The sequence below is a fragment of the Rhizophagus irregularis genome, chromosome 14, assembly GCF_026210795.1.
Source record: "Rhizophagus irregularis chromosome 14, complete sequence".
Taxonomy (NCBI): Eukaryota; Fungi; Glomeromycota; class Glomeromycetes; order Glomerales; family Glomeraceae; genus Rhizophagus; species Rhizophagus irregularis.
The window spans coordinates 251799-267923 of NC_089442.1; the positions used below are offsets into that span (position 1 = coordinate 251799).

Genomic DNA, 16125 nt, shown 5'->3' on the forward strand with positions numbered 1-16125 from the left:
ACCGCCAATTAACCATTTTTTTTGTGAAAAGTTCTTGATCCAAAGCCAACTATTCCATATACTAATTTTTTATTTTAAAAATACGTTAATTTTATTTTATTTTATAATTTTTTTATTTTTTAAGTAAAGACAATAAAACTAGTTACAAAGATTTGCAAAGAGCGAAAATGGAGAAACTAATTATAAAATCCCACCGAAGTTGATTAATACGTTACGTCGTTACGAATTATTTTTGATCAGCTGACCGGAATAAAGTATAGTTTTTGATAAAAAATGGTTTATTTCGTAATATCTTTGAAAAATTCGTGTTCATTTTTCCTACAAATAATATTTTATAATTTATAAAAATATTTATATTGTTTAATACTGTACTTTAATATTATTATCAAATAAAATAGTTACATATTTAAGTCTATCCGGATACTGTCGTACAAACTCCATGAGATGGCACGATGATTATACTTTTCTTCATGAAAGCAAGTTGATGTACAAGTATTGATATATAGGTAAAGTATAAATAGTACGAACTAATCCCAATTAACCATTTTTTTTGTGAAAAGTTCTTGATCCAAAGCCAACTATTCCATATACTAATTTTTTATTTTAAAAATACGTTAATTTTATTTTATTTTATAATTTTTTTATTTTTTAAGTAAAGACAATAAAACTAGTTACAAAGATTTGCAAAGAGCGAAAATGGAGAAACTAATTATAAAATCCCACCGAAGTTGATTAATACGTTACGTCGTTACGAATTATTTTTGATCAGCTGACCGGAATAAAGTATAGTTTTTGATAAAAAATGGTTTATTTCGTAATATCTTTGAAAAATTCGTGTTCATTTTTCCTACAAATAATATTTTATAATTTATAAAAATATTTATATTGTTTAATACTGTATTTTAATATTATTATCAAATAAAATAGTTACATATTTAAGTCTATCCGGATACTGTCGTACAAACTCCATGAGATGGCACGATGATTATACTTTTCTTCATGAAAGCAAGTTGATGTACAAGTATTGATATATAGGTAAAGTATAAATAGTACGAACTAATCAATTTTTTTTTCGATACTTTAATATTAGAATCAGTTTCCTTTTTGGTTAATGCAAAGCTATATCTTGGACAAGAAATTATGAAATTTGGGAAGAAAAAGTTTAATGGTTTTATATTGAAAGTAATAATTTTTTATTACATAATAAATTTCAAAATTTTTTTATGTATTTAGAAACTTCTTTTAAATATTGATAATAATAAGCATTTAATAAGGATTTTTACATAGTCTATCCTTTCAAATTTATTCGTTACGACATATTTCAAAGATTACTCGGAGAAAGTTTCAAAGTTATAAATTTTCGTTACATTTCGGACGTGATTACAGTGATGTGTCACATTACGCGAATTTCATCATATTTGAATCTGCAAACACTTATATTATGAATGTCAAGGAAAAAAAATGCACAATTAGTGTAATTGAAGCAATGGAAGAAAGGCTGTTACATAAAATATATTATAAGGAATGTTATATTTTTTTATATTATTAATAAATATAGAATATTTATTGTTTAATATTGAATATAATTTCATGAACGTACAAGAATGGCGAAAATATTTACCAATTTCTTCTTTTCTGAAATTAAAATCTAACGGAAATAATATAAAATATTGGTATATGGAATAAGTTTCTGAGATCAAGAACCTGTATATTAAAAGGTTATTATAAAAAATTGTTCAAAGCTTCAAAGACTTGTGTACCAAACTTTTTTTTTGGTTATAGTTACATCGTTTGATGAGCCGGTTAAACTAGCAGCCGACTTCTGTTTGTCACTCAATTTTGGCGTAAAATTTTGGTCTACAATCACGCAACGCGTCATTGCATAAAAATTTGTGTATTTGTTATTATGCCTATTATGCACCTTTTTTTAAAGTTCATTGCGCCACCTTTCTTTAAAGTTCATTACGCCGATCCAATAAATAAAGTTAATATATATATATGTATTTTTTTTTTAAAAAAAAAAATTCAAATCATAATGGCGTCCCAAAATAATATTAAGTGTAAAAATTGTAGTGATTTTTATACAAATATAAAACACAAGTGGTGTAAACCATGTCAAATAAATAAAGTAAATAGTCTTAAAAATAATATTGCAAATTCGACTAGTGGAAATGAAAAAATTGATTATTTCATTCAAGAAGCACAATTAAAATTTGAAAGTTATAAGGATACAATAGTTGAATGGATACCATATAATCAATTTAGTGATATTAAAGAAATAAGTAAAGGTAATTTTGCCACAGTATATTCGGCAATATGGAATGACGGTCCATTACAACATGATGAACATTATGAAGAGTTGAGGAGAACATCTAATAAAGAAGTTATTTTAAAACGTTTATATAACCTACAAAATATCATCAATGATTTATTATATGAGGTTTGAAATTTCTAATTCCTTTGTAATTTTATTTAAATACTTAAATTATAATATTTTTTATATTTAATAGGCTAGAGTATATTCTATTGAAAAAAGAAAATATGCCTATCTCAAAATATATGGAATATCTCAAAATCCTGATACAAAAGATTATATTTTAGTTTTTAATGATGGTTACTGTCTAAACTGTGGTAAAATCGTATATACATATAAATGGTGTAGATCATGTCAAATAAATAACTTGAAGAATCGGTTTGAAAACTGGACTAGTGGAAATGAAAAAATTGATAGATTTATTCAAAAAATGCAATTAATGATTAGTTATTATGATGATATAATAGTCGAGTGGATACCATATGGCCAGTTTAATAATATTAAGGAAATAAGTAAAAGTGATTTTACTGCAATATATTCAGCAAAATGGAAAGATGGACTATTACAATTTGATAAGAATTGTAGAGAATTAAAAAGAGAACTTAATAAAGAAGTTGCCTTAAAATATTTTTATAGCTCACAAAATATCAATGATTTTTTATTTGAGGTATGGGATTTCTAAATTTTATAATTAACATTTAAGTACTTTTTATTAAAATAACCGTTTTTATGTTATATTTTAACAGATTAAATCATATTCCATTAATAAATTTTCCACTATTCCGTGGATATATGGAATATCCAAAAATCCTGATACAAAAGATTATATTGTAGTCCTTAGTAATGACTATTGTGAAAATTGTAGTGAATTATATACAGATATATATTATAAATGGTGCAAACCATGTTTACTAAATAATTTGAGAATTAATTTTAATTTTACAAGCTGGACTAGTGGAAATGAAAAAATTGATGAACTTATTCAAGAAATGCAACTTAAAATTAATAAATGGAATGATATAATAGTTGAATGGGTACCATATAATCAATTTAATGATGTCAAAGAAATAAGTAAAAGTAATTTTGCTGCAGTATATTTAGCAGTATGGAAAGATGGTCCATTACAACGTGATGAACATAATGAAGAGTTGAAAAGAACACCCAATAAAGAAATTGCATTAAAATGTTTATATAATTCTCAAAGTTTTACTAATGATGAATTTTTAAAAGAGGTATGGATTTTTAATTAATTTGTTATTTAATTTAAGTATTTTATTTGTTATAATAATTTTTATATCTTAACAGGTTAAATCATATTCTATTGAAGTCAATTCATATAATAGGATTCTTAATATGTATGGAATATCTCAAAATCCAAATACAAAAGATTATATTATAGTTCTTGATAATGCTTATTGTGAAAACTGTAGTGAAGTATATACAAATATAAGAGAAAAATGGTGTAAAACATGTCAATTAAATAATTTCAAAAAATACTTTTCACATGAAATCAGCAGAAATGAAAAAATTGATGATTTTATTCAAGAAATGCAGTTTGAAATAAATAAATGGAATGACATAATAATTGAATGGATACCATATAATCAATTTATTAATATTAAAGAAATAGGTGAAATTGGGTTTACTACAATATATTCGGCAATATGGAAAAATGGTCCATTACAGCATGATAAGCATTATGGGATATTGAAAAGGATATCTGATAAAAAAGTTACTTTAAGATGTTTACATAATTCACAAAAGATTACAAATGAATTTCTAAATGAGGTAAAAGTTATTTCTTAAAATTAAGTATTTTTTCAATGTAGTAATTTTTTTTTTATTATTTAACAGGTTGTTAAAGAATTCTCTATTGTAAAGGAAGAATCATCTCTTCCTAACTTATTTGGAATATCTCAAAATCCGGATACACAAGATTATATTATAGTAGTTGATAATGATCGTTGTGAAACTTGTAACAAAATATATACAGTTATATGTCGTAAATGGTGCAATCCATGTGTATTAAATAATTTAAGAAAAGCATTCGTAAATTGGACCAGTGGAAATGAAATAATTGATAATTTCATTCAAGAAATGCAATTAAAAATTAATAATTGTAATGACCTAATAGTTGAATGGATACCATATAATCAATTTAATAATATTAAAGAAATAATCAAAAATGATTCTTTTGCAGTATATACTGCAAGTAGTAACCAAGTTTTTAGTAACGTTTTATTAAAAAAATTTTTTAATTCACAGAATATTACTAATGAATTTTTAAATGAGGTATGAATTTATTTTTTTTAAAATTTAATTAAATTTTTTTTTTATAATAATTTTTCTCATATCTTAATAGATTAAATCATACTCCATTCATATGTTTGATAGTATTCCTATAATATGTGGAATATCTCAAAATCCAGATACAAAGGATTACATTATAGTATTTCAAAATGGTTGCTGTAAAAAATGTGGTAAAACATATACTGTTACAAATATAGGGTGTAAACCATGCCAAATAAATAGTTTAAAACAAAATTTTGCAAACTGGACTAGTGGAAATAAAGAAATTGATGAGTTAATTAAGGAAATACAATTAGAAGGTGGTAATTATGGTGATACAATAGTTGAATGGATATCATATAATCAATTTAATAATATTAAAAAAATAAGTAATAAAGATGCCTCAAATATAAGATACTCAGCAATATGGATGGAAGGTCCATTACATTATGGTTATGAGTTTGAAAGGTTACTATCTTATAAAAAAGTTGTCCTAAAATATTTATGTAATTCACAAGATGTTAACAATGAATTTTTAAATGAGGTATGAATTCATTTTTTTTTGGATTTAATCAAATACTTAGCTAATATATAATTTTTTAATTTTAATAGATTAAAACTTATTCCATTAATAATAATGGTAAGGAAAATCCTAATTTATATGGAATATCTCAATATCCAGCAGATACAAAGGATTATATTATAGTACTCCAAGATAGTTATTGTAAAAATTGTGGTAAATTATATACAGAACTACATTATGAATGGTGCAAACCATGCCAAATAAATAATTTAAAACAAAATTTTGCAATCTGGACCAGTGGAAATAAAGAAGTTGATAATTTAATTCAAGGAATGCAATTAAAAATTGATCATTATGATGATATAATAGTTGAATGGATACCATATAATCAATTTACTGATATTAAAAAAATAGGAAAAGGTGGTTTTGCTACCATATATTCAGCAATATGGGAAGATGGTCCATTAGTAAATGATTATGGACATGATGGAAAGTTGAAAAGAATACCTAATAAAGAAGTTGCTTTAAAGTGTTTAGATAATTCACAAAATATCAATAATGAATTTTTAAATGAGGTATGAATTCCTTTTTTTTTTTGAATTTAACTAAATATTTTTTAATATATACTTTTTTTGTATCCTTAATAGATCAAAGAGTATTCTATTAAGTGTCGTGATGTAATTCTTAATTTATATGGAATATCACAGAATCCAGTTACAAAAGATTATATTATGGTTCTTGATTATGCAGATGGTGGAAATATTAATAATTATAGTTATATTAATATAAATTGGTATTGGTTTGAAAAATTAAACGTATTAAATTATATTATTTTAGGTCTTAAAAAAATTCATGAAAATAAAATGGTTCATCGTGATTTTCATACAGGAAATATATTATTATCTTTAATGGCTACTGATGAAAGATCTGGAAATGTATTTAGTAGAACATATATTTCAGATATGGGATTATGTGGAGAAGTTGGAAATATAGATAATAAAAAAATTTATGGAGTTATGCCTTATGTAGCCCCAGAAGTATTAAGAGGTAAACCTTACACTCAAACAGCAGATATATACAGTTTTGGTATGATTATGTATTTTATAGCAACCAAAAAACAACCTTTTGCAAATTGTGCTCATGATAAAATATTAGCATTAAATATATGTAATGGAATTAGACCTGAGATAAATGAAAAAGAAGTTCCAAAATGTTATATTGATTTAATGAAAAGGTGTTGGGATTCAGACCAATATAATAGACCAAGTGCTATTGAAGTACATGAATTGATTGAATTATTTTGTAATTCTTGCAGTTATAGAATGGGAGCTAATAAAGATAAGGAAATTGAAAAGCAATTTAAAGAAGCAGAAGAATATAGAAAAGCAAATTATTTATCTATAGGAAATAGTCAATTAACTAATCACCATCCACAAGCTTATTATACTTCTCGATTGCTTAATCCATTTACCAAAGATCTTCCAAAATATGACGATATTAATAATAAAAATTCAGTAAATATCGTCGATTCTATGGAGTACGTTAAATCTATTTTTATATATTTTTTTATATGAAAAATTTATTAAGTATTATTTATTTTGTAGGGTATCAACAGAAGATGAAAGTCTTAATCCATTTACCAAAGACCTTTCAAAGTATGACAATATTAATAATAATTCAGTAGAAATCTTCGATTTTACGAAGTATGTTAAATCTATTTTTGTTTATTTTTTATATGAACATTTATTAAGTATTATTTATTTTGTAGGATATCAACAGAAGATGAAAGTAAAAATAAACAATCAGAAGAAAAATAAAAAATTTAGAATAATGGTTGAAAGATAAATTAATATATATATATTGAACGTGATATAATATGATAACATTTAAATTGATATTTTATTGGTTGATTATCTTAAGGATTATCTATTGACATATGCATGTGAGATTATGAGATCATGTGGTAATGTCACGTCATCGTCATGTCAAATTTTGTTATTTTAATAAGCAAGATAAAAATTAATGGTATGTTAAATATTAAATATTCTTTATTTGATGTAGTTTTTGTTCAACACTGATTATAGAGTATATGTAAGTTATTTATTTTACATAAATAAATCAGTTTGTAATTGAACGATAATTTGATAAATATATGATTCGTTAAAAGTTTTCATCTTAATATTTAATAATTATATGAAATTGTTATGTGATTATAGTTTATGTGTATTAAAATCTATTTGTTTTTATTTGTTATTAAGAACTTCAAGTTCTGGATAAATTGTTGCATCTGATTGATCATATGTATTGCAGATTTATTTCTTCAAAATATTTATTTGGCCTTCGTTTTATACAGAAGGTCGCGTTGAGGAACCCGTTCGGGAACCTCCATCTTTCCTGAAGGACAAGGGTAGCGGAGGAGTTATTCCCATAGAGGCCACCGGTTGGTCCTCTCTCCTCAGTTTTATAAAAAAATATATAACAAATTTGGTTACTGCGGATTACTAGTAATAATGATTTTCCTGCCTGTTATACATATTTTTTTAGATATAGACGTAGATTGAGGCAATAACATGAGGAAACCCTGTATATATGCACATACATATTTTATTATACTAATACTTACATTATATATTTAAAATCGCGTGTTCACATATCTCTAATTTTTCGCATAGAACGTTTACCTTGAGAAAAAAATGAAAAAAACAAATATCTTTTTCTTAAAATACATCAAATAAAATCAAGTTAGCTTGATAAAGATTAATACTTAAGTAATGTAATTTTACACTTGTTTAAATGGGTATGGTATGAAATCCTAAATCCTGACAGGTTCAAAATCCCAACAGGTACAAAATCCTGAAAAATTGACCCACATTAAGCATTAATGCTGCCCAAAGTCGTTCCGTAAGATTTTGACCTGTCGGGATTTCGTACCTGTTGGGATTTTGGATTTTGGATTTTGGATTTCAGGATTTGACCTGTCAGGATTTTGAGTTTTGGGATTTTAGACGGCATCCAAATAAACCACTTCAGAGATCAAGTTACAATAAATGTAAACCCGAATATTTATCGAGTTTGGTTTTTATATTCGGGTCGAGCTCAAGTACATTCTCAAACCTGATCCGACTCGTCCCTTTCAGAACACTCAGATTTTAGCCAGTTAAAAAATTTTAGCTAGTTCTAACTTCTATGCTAATCATTTCCAATAACTTATATTTTGTATTTTTATAAAGAAACCGATCGATTTTTTATAAAAAAAAAAAGTTTGATTTTTTGCTTTATAAAAGAATGAATTTTGGAATTAAAATGAGGCGTAGTATTTTAGTAGCATATAAGGAAATAATCGATAAATATTAGTAAGTGGGAAAATTAATAATATTTGTATAATGAATTTATTAGTTCCGATATTATGATGTTATTGAACGTATGACGAATGCAATACGAAAAGTAGTTTACTTATGGGAAATTATCGCAGTTTGAAAGTTATATCTAGGATTTTGGGATTTTATTAGTGGAATAAGAAATTTGGATTATGAAATATTTTTATTAGTTTATTTTAGTTTTATTATATTTTATTTAGAACCAAGCATGAACTCGGGATAGTAATAGGTGATTTTTGTATTTTTGTTATTATTAATAAAGTTAACAATGTTCAAGGTTGTGGTGGTAATACGTAGGCACAGCTTATACTAATTTTCGCCCCAGGTTCCGATGTGGAATTAGCTCGGATTCCATGTAATAACGGCAGTAGTCATGGGTCCGGATGATTACAAATCAAAAAATTCCAGATGTCGATCAATCGGACCCGGTTCACCGGAATCAATGGAACTAGGGGCGAAAATTAATATAACCTATACAAACTCACAACAGATAAATCACGGAGGATCAACATTAATTTAAAGGGGAAACAAAAAATTTATTTGATTAAAATGACGCCGATTTCAACAAGATCTGTTTGCATATGCAATTACAGCGTGATTGTGTGAGCATAAATGACTAATATTTTCTTATTTTTCTTTTGTCCAATTAAACATCGGAATATTTTAAACATCACGGATAAATAACCATTAAATCGCCGAAAGCCGGGTTCGCTTCATATATAAATATATAACCAAATTTCTCAAAAAAAAAAAAAAAAAAAAAAGAAACGAAAAAATGCTTAATTTATCTTCTCTAGTTGGTTTTCTTGTTTTAGGATTTATAGGATGGGTCACTTACAAATTATTTATTTGGCCATTTTATATTTCCCCTTTGAGAAAAATTCCTGGCCCACCATCTGAAAGCATAATTTTTGGAAATTTTAAATCGATTTTGTCAAAAGAGGTATATATATTATCTATATTTTGTTTGGTATTTTTATCAACTCATATACTATCTTTTATATGTATATATATATATATATAGGAACCATTTCTTGAGTGGATACAAAAATATGGGAATATTGTAAAATACAATGGAACATTTAATCGACCAAATATTGTTATAGCAGATACAAAAATAATTCAAGATATCACATTAAATCATGTTTATGATTTTATTAAACCACCTGAAATGTGGAATGATTTTGTTTTAATTATTGGTAGAGGACTTGTACTTGCGGAAAATGAAGATCATAAAAGACAGAGAAAAATGATGAATCCAGTTTTCGCTCATAATAATATTAAAGTAATTATATTTATAAATATATTTTCAACTAATAATTAAATTACATTAATAAAACATATTTATTTATTTCAATCTAGGAAATGGTTCCAACATTTATTCGAGTGGCTTCTACCTTAAAAGAATTAATAGAAGATAAAATAAACAAAGGAGAATCCGAAATCAATCTTACACCATACATATCAAAGGCTACCCTTGATATTATTGGCTTAGTTGGTGAGAAAAATATGTGAAATTCACGAATTTACGATGATATCGGCGTTTTTATAATTACTACATGGTTACAGCATTAAACAACTGTGTAATTTCGTAGATGTGCGATAACCGTGATATATTAATAGCACCATACTTATATAATTCCATTTATTTATTTAGGATTTAATTACGAATTTAATTCGTTAACATCTTCAAACGAACTGGCGGATGCTTATGCTGCTCTTTTTAGTAATAACACAAATTCTGCCGCACGTTTTTTCATCAGTATATTATCAAGATATATCCCAATTGTTAGAAACATTCCGATAGATATAAATCGAAAATTTAAAAATGCGTGTGCAGTTATCGACCGGGTATCAAAGAAATTGATGAAAGAAAAAAATAATGAAGCAAAAAATGGAGAATTGAAAAGTAAGGATCTATTATCCTTATTGATTAATATTAATAAAACATTACCTATTGAAGAGAAATTGACTGATGAAGAATTACAATATCAGGTAATATTTGAAAAATATAATTATTAGTAATTATTCATTATTTTGTTTTAATTATATATTATTACTGCAGATTATGACATTTCTAATAGCAGGACATGAAAGCACGAGTGCTACAACTATGTGGGCATTGTATTTACTTGCAAAATATCCATATGAGCAAGATTTATTACGTGAAGAACTAGTTAAAGCTTTTCCTGATAAATCAAAATTCAATCCCTCATTTGATGAAATTAATTCTTTGGAATATTTGAATTGTATAGTTAAAGAAACTTTAAGAACACATCCTCCTGGTATAATTATTATTTTTTTTTTTTACAAATTAATACATTTATAAATCATCTTATTAACACAAAATAATTTTTATTTTAGTACCGATGATTAGTCGAGCTAATGTTAAAGATAAAGTTATTGGAGGATATTTAATTCCAAAGGTAAATATATTTGTATATATATTTTTTGCTAAAGTTTTTTCTATTTCTCAAATTTATTCATTATTTATTGTTATTTAAAAATAGAATACTATAATAATGGTAGCCATTTCAGTACTTCATAAATCAACTGAAATCTGGGGCCCAACAGCAAATGATTTTGATCCAAAAAGGTGGTTAAATCCTTTATATACTAAAAATGTGACAAATTATAATTATTTACCTTTCATCACTGGTGCAAGGTCTTGTATAGGCAATAAATTAGCTTTAGCTGAATTTAAGATATTGTTAAGTACGTTAATTAGGAATTTTGTTTTTCAACCAATTGAAGGATTTAACTTTAAAGAAAAAAGTCTTTTAAATAGTAAGCCTAGTCCATATCTTGGATTAGTTGTTTCTAAAGTTGAAGGTTAACGAAACTTAATAATTTTTATTTAAATTTTTATATTTATTTTTATTCATTGTACAATTATTTTAAGATTTGATGTATGTATCTTACTTAATAAAATCATGTTTGATTATTTTCACAAGATAGTTGACTTAAATGTAAATCATGCCAAGTCAATATCAAGGTACTGAAGGTAGCAAGTGAAATAGAAAACAGCCTTTTTTAACAAGCTATTTAATTATTATGTCTCGAATATTTGACGATGAAAAATTAGTCTGCATTCATGTTTATTAAAAATTCTTTTGATTCGTTTGGATTATAACTTCACATCAAAAGCGATAATTTTATCCCGACTTCAAAATTCTAATGTTTATAATCGAGCAACCCAAATTTATTCAGTTAATATCCTCGAACTAATGAAAGCAGCTATTAAAGCAACCTTGACGGAAAATATCGTAAACTTTCTCCATGCTCTTCGGTAGGTCATGTGTCGATTTAAATCATTGAAATGAATATAAAATTGTAAAATTTAATGGAAAATACAGGAAATATCAAGCAATAAACATAAAGCAAGAAAAATAATGCTAATTTAAAATATCGGAATTAAAACTTTTTTTTACTTATTAAATTAGATTCCAGCTATCTACAGAAATTATATTTCATTAATTTATGTTTTGCGCAGCTAAAAGGTAGACTACCTTTAATTAATGTATATAACTTTTGTCTGCAAATTTCTTGATTTATATATCTATTATTTATTATCTTTCGACTATCAAATGTTGAGTCTAGGGTCGCATTCAACTCATTTTACCGACGGGTACATTAATACCGATAATCAAATTAATACCGGAAATTATATTTTTTTTTTTTGTAAATGGGAATTATTTTTTTTCTCCATGGGAAAACCTGACAAATTGATAATTGTCAATTAAGAAAATTCAAATTACACACGTACACAATTACGTCGATATTATTATATTTGTATAACATTATGTGAAGGCCACAATTTAATTTGTATAAAAAGGATTGTATTATTATTTCGTTCGCGGTCAATAACAATTTTCTCCCACCCCTTTTCTTCATACCCCATTTGTTTATTTATTTATTTTTTTTAATAGGTATACGCGTTTATTTATAGATATTTATAAGAATATAATATATAATTACAAATACTCCATTTGTTTATGGATAGAACTTAATCCTTTGTTTCTAATTTGATATCTGTCGATTAAATAAATGATCGTCAATCACTTAAAAAAATTCAAAAAAATGTTTATTTTTTTTGTCTACTTCACATTCATAGTTATACAAGTTATGTACCGATGTGGCGTGATAATTTCATATGATACGGCACATAATTAATTTGTAAAACACCTAGAGCTTAGAAAAATAAAATTCTCTAATCCCTATAACTAAGTAATCGAACAAAATTCAAACAAGTTAAAAGAAAAACTAAACTATTATAATTATGTAACTAAATCTAATAATTATTTCATTTTGATCGTTAGGTCCCATCTATTACTAATACTAGATCCTTTCGTTATTGTTCCTATTAGTCTATTTAGCGTCACCTTTTTAATATTTTGATTAAATTTATTTTTTTTCTATTTTTTCTAATTTTTTCTTTTGTTTTTTCCATTTTTTGTATTTTTTCTTTTTCCCTATCTAATTCTAATTCATCTCTGTCTTTTCTTTTTCATAAATCCATTTTTTGTATACCTTCTTTACGTTCAATTCCTTGATTTCATCACATCTAGGTATCCAAATTCTTTGTCTAAATTCTTCGTAAACGAAATTCCATAAATTTTTGATTACGAACTTTAATAAATTATCGAACAAAAGAGAAGAAAAGTTATTATTATATACTCCTCTTAGAATTTCCCATATTCGGCTTTTTCCTCTTAGCACAATTGAAGTCTGTTCCAGAATTCTCATAAAATCAAAATTATAATTTCTTAAAATTTTTATCTCGTCTTGAAGATTTTTGTCTTCTAATTGCTTTTCGAAATTATATATTGATTCTTGTGCTATTTCGTCTATTGTAGATTTATTTACTTCGCATATCCAAATATGTTCCCAATCTTCTACCTTGTCATTCATATATCTTTTGCATATATCATTTTCTATTTTATTCGTGTTTCTTTTAAGTAGAGTATCATAGGTCGGTAATTCCTTTAATAAATTTTTTATGCGATATGATCTGTCTCTCGTGTCTTTTTGACTACATTGTCTTTGTGTAAAATTTATACGATTGCTGACAAATTCCAAAGTTGTTTGCCAGTCAAATTCTTTTCTAAAATTGTACATAAACAGATCGTCTAATTTTTCGCTATTGAGAATTTCGTTTTTCCATATTGCATCTGTAACTTTCTTGCTCCATTTTCTAAATCCTCCCATAACTATTTTTTTATTCCAAATTAAATTGTACTCATTAACCAAAAGAGCTTCTTCTATTATTTCAATTTTGTGAACTATCGTCATAACAATATTTTTATCCTTTAACATTCCTCTCGCTTTTTTCTTAATTTCAATCACTTTTTTATATCCTTGATCATTATAATCTATTATAATCTATTATATCTATATTACTATTCTTCAATAAATTTTTCTATGAATAATAACTCTATATAAAATTCGCTATCGATCTTTTTCCTGTTACTTTAAATTTTTCGTGAATTCATATAATAAATTGTTTACATATTCATTTATTCCCAAAATTACCTCACTTTTTTCACAAATAATTAATAGTCCAATAATAACACTTCTAATCAAAATTTTAAATTCATTTCGTTAGTACTTTCGTATTGCGCCAATAACATTACCTCATTTGCGAGAAAATAATTTTCTATCTCGTTAATTATCCAAATTACATTGTAATTATAAGTTCTTTATTTACCGCACTTTTTGTCTTTTCGTTAAGTAAAATTTTTTCTTTCTTCTATCTATGCTATCTTTTTCGAAAATACTATTTTTTAAAATCGTAATAAAGTCATCATCTGATTGTATTAGACTATCAATTATCCCAATCTTTTCATTATATTTTTCATTATTTTTTTCTTCTTCGTTATATTTTCTTATCCATTCATTTTTCTTTATTATATTATTTAGCGTTTCGTACGGCTTTAACACTCCTTCTTCGTTTCTTTTCTCTATTGTTTTGCTAAATTCGCCTTCCAAATAAATCAAACATTCTTTTGTTTCTTTTTTCTTGCTGATATTTTTTGTGCATCCTTCGCATTGTTTTAAACTAGGCGAATTATTTATATCTAATTCTTCTTCGTTAATAATTAGATGTATTCCTATTCTTCTATACTTTTTACTTTGCGATCGTTTTTTGTCTTCTCCGAAAATTGTGGAACCTTGCGCGTCATTCCATGTTATTAATACTATTTTTGTCTTGTTTTTCATTCTCGTCAAAATAATTTACATGAATTTTACTTCTTACGTATTTTCCCATATACTTGTTTTTGATACGGCCCTATTACTTAAACATGTTACACACAATTAGTTGTCATGTAAATTGTGTGGCTGCGCGGCAATATCAAGATCACCGTAATATAAATCAGCCACAATGATAAAATGTGACTAACGAATATCTCTTCGCTCACAATATGTCATATTCAATTTTACTGAATTAACATAAAACATCATAAAATATTTTCAAAATGATTATTCAACCTTATATTCATGTGTTTTAGTTAACAGATTATGGTGTTGCTTAACGATTCCAATATTATGGGAAATCCATTTTCAATTAATTATAATGTCATTGATATTTACTTGCATTATTTAAATGATAAAATATTTATTGAAAATAAAGTAAATTTACATACCCTTGAAATTGAGATCTCTATCACTTATTATGTTGATTATATTCTTGAAATAATTTTACAATATCAAATTTTCATTCATAAAATTAGAAATTTAAAAGTGAAGAAGATATAAATTAAAAATCGTATAACACAAATGATTAATATACATCAAAATCATCAAAATCTTAAAAAAATTATATTAAGTCGTAATAGTTTTTCTTTATATCAACCATTAATATTATCAAACGGTTCTAATTGTTCAAATACCTTAAATACAATTATGCCTGGGCGATTATCGCCTGGGACCTCAATCACGTGACAGATTTAATATTTTTATTTGTTTATCGAATCTCGTTTTTATTATAGGTTCGTTTCCTCGGTTTTTCGGTCTCAAGGTATTTTTCTTTTCTTTTATTTTTATTTCTAACTTACATTCTGCTTACACTTTGTTTCTTACTACTCTATTTCATTATTTTTAGGTCCTTTAGTCCTTCCGGTTCTGCAATTAAGGTTCAGTTGTTTTTCACTTTACGTTCGTTTCTTTATTTTTTTATTTTTTTTTATTTTGTTTCTGTTTCATATTTCGGTTTTCAATAATTTTATTTCATTTTTGTTTTTAGATATTTTAGTTCTTTCGGTTCTACAATTAATAAAGGTATGTTTTTTTTATTTTTTATTTATTTATTTTTTTATTTCGTTTCTATCTTATATTTCGTTCCTTACTAACTTCAATTTTTTTTACTTTATGGTTTTATTTTTTACTTGGTTTCCTATCATTACCCAACCTCCTATCATGATCATTTTTTTATTTTTTGTATTACTTCTCATTATTCCATCCTTTTCGTCTTCCATCAACTCCTCTTCATCTTTCCATCACTTGTTCGTCTCCCATCGCTCCTTTTCGTCTTCCATCACTTCTTTTCGTCTCCCATCACTCCTCTTCATCTTCCTATCACTTCTTTTCGTCTCCCATCACCCCTTTTTTACCTTTAATCACTC

At 25.6% G+C, this 16125-nt stretch overlaps 2 protein-coding genes across 2 annotated transcripts, besides 2 other annotated features; one reads left to right on the plus strand and one right to left on the minus strand.

Moving 5' to 3' along the window:
• The first annotated feature begins 2035 nt into the window (after window positions 1–2035).
• Window positions 2036–2105: a sequence feature (Short protein (OCT59_005777, UZO14317.1) was converted to a misc_feature.).
• A 2571-nt stretch (window positions 2106–4676) lies between these two features.
• Window positions 4677–4681: a sequence feature (Short protein (OCT59_005777, UZO14317.1) was converted to a misc_feature.).
• Window positions 4682–9278: 4597 nt separating this feature from the next.
• OCT59_005778 (uncharacterized protein) lies at window positions 9279–11340 on the plus strand (the record flags this gene model as incomplete). The annotated part of the gene is made up of 7 exons (XM_025318506.2): window positions 9279–9446; window positions 9528–9788; window positions 9866–10001; window positions 10161–10498; window positions 10569–10788; window positions 10868–10929; window positions 11014–11340. The coding sequence occupies 7 exons, from the start codon at window positions 9279–9281 to the stop codon at window positions 11338–11340; spliced, it is 1512 nt and encodes a 503-aa protein (XP_025175934.1).
• Window positions 11341–12985: 1645 nt separating this feature from the next.
• On the minus strand, window positions 12986–13819 carry OCT59_005779 (uncharacterized protein; the record flags this gene model as incomplete). Its single annotated transcript, XM_025311018.1, has 1 exon — window positions 12986–13819. One exon carries the CDS (start codon window positions 13817–13819, stop codon window positions 12986–12988), a length of 834 nt encoding a protein of 277 aa, XP_025175935.1.
• Window positions 13820–16125: the final 2306 nt, after the last annotated feature.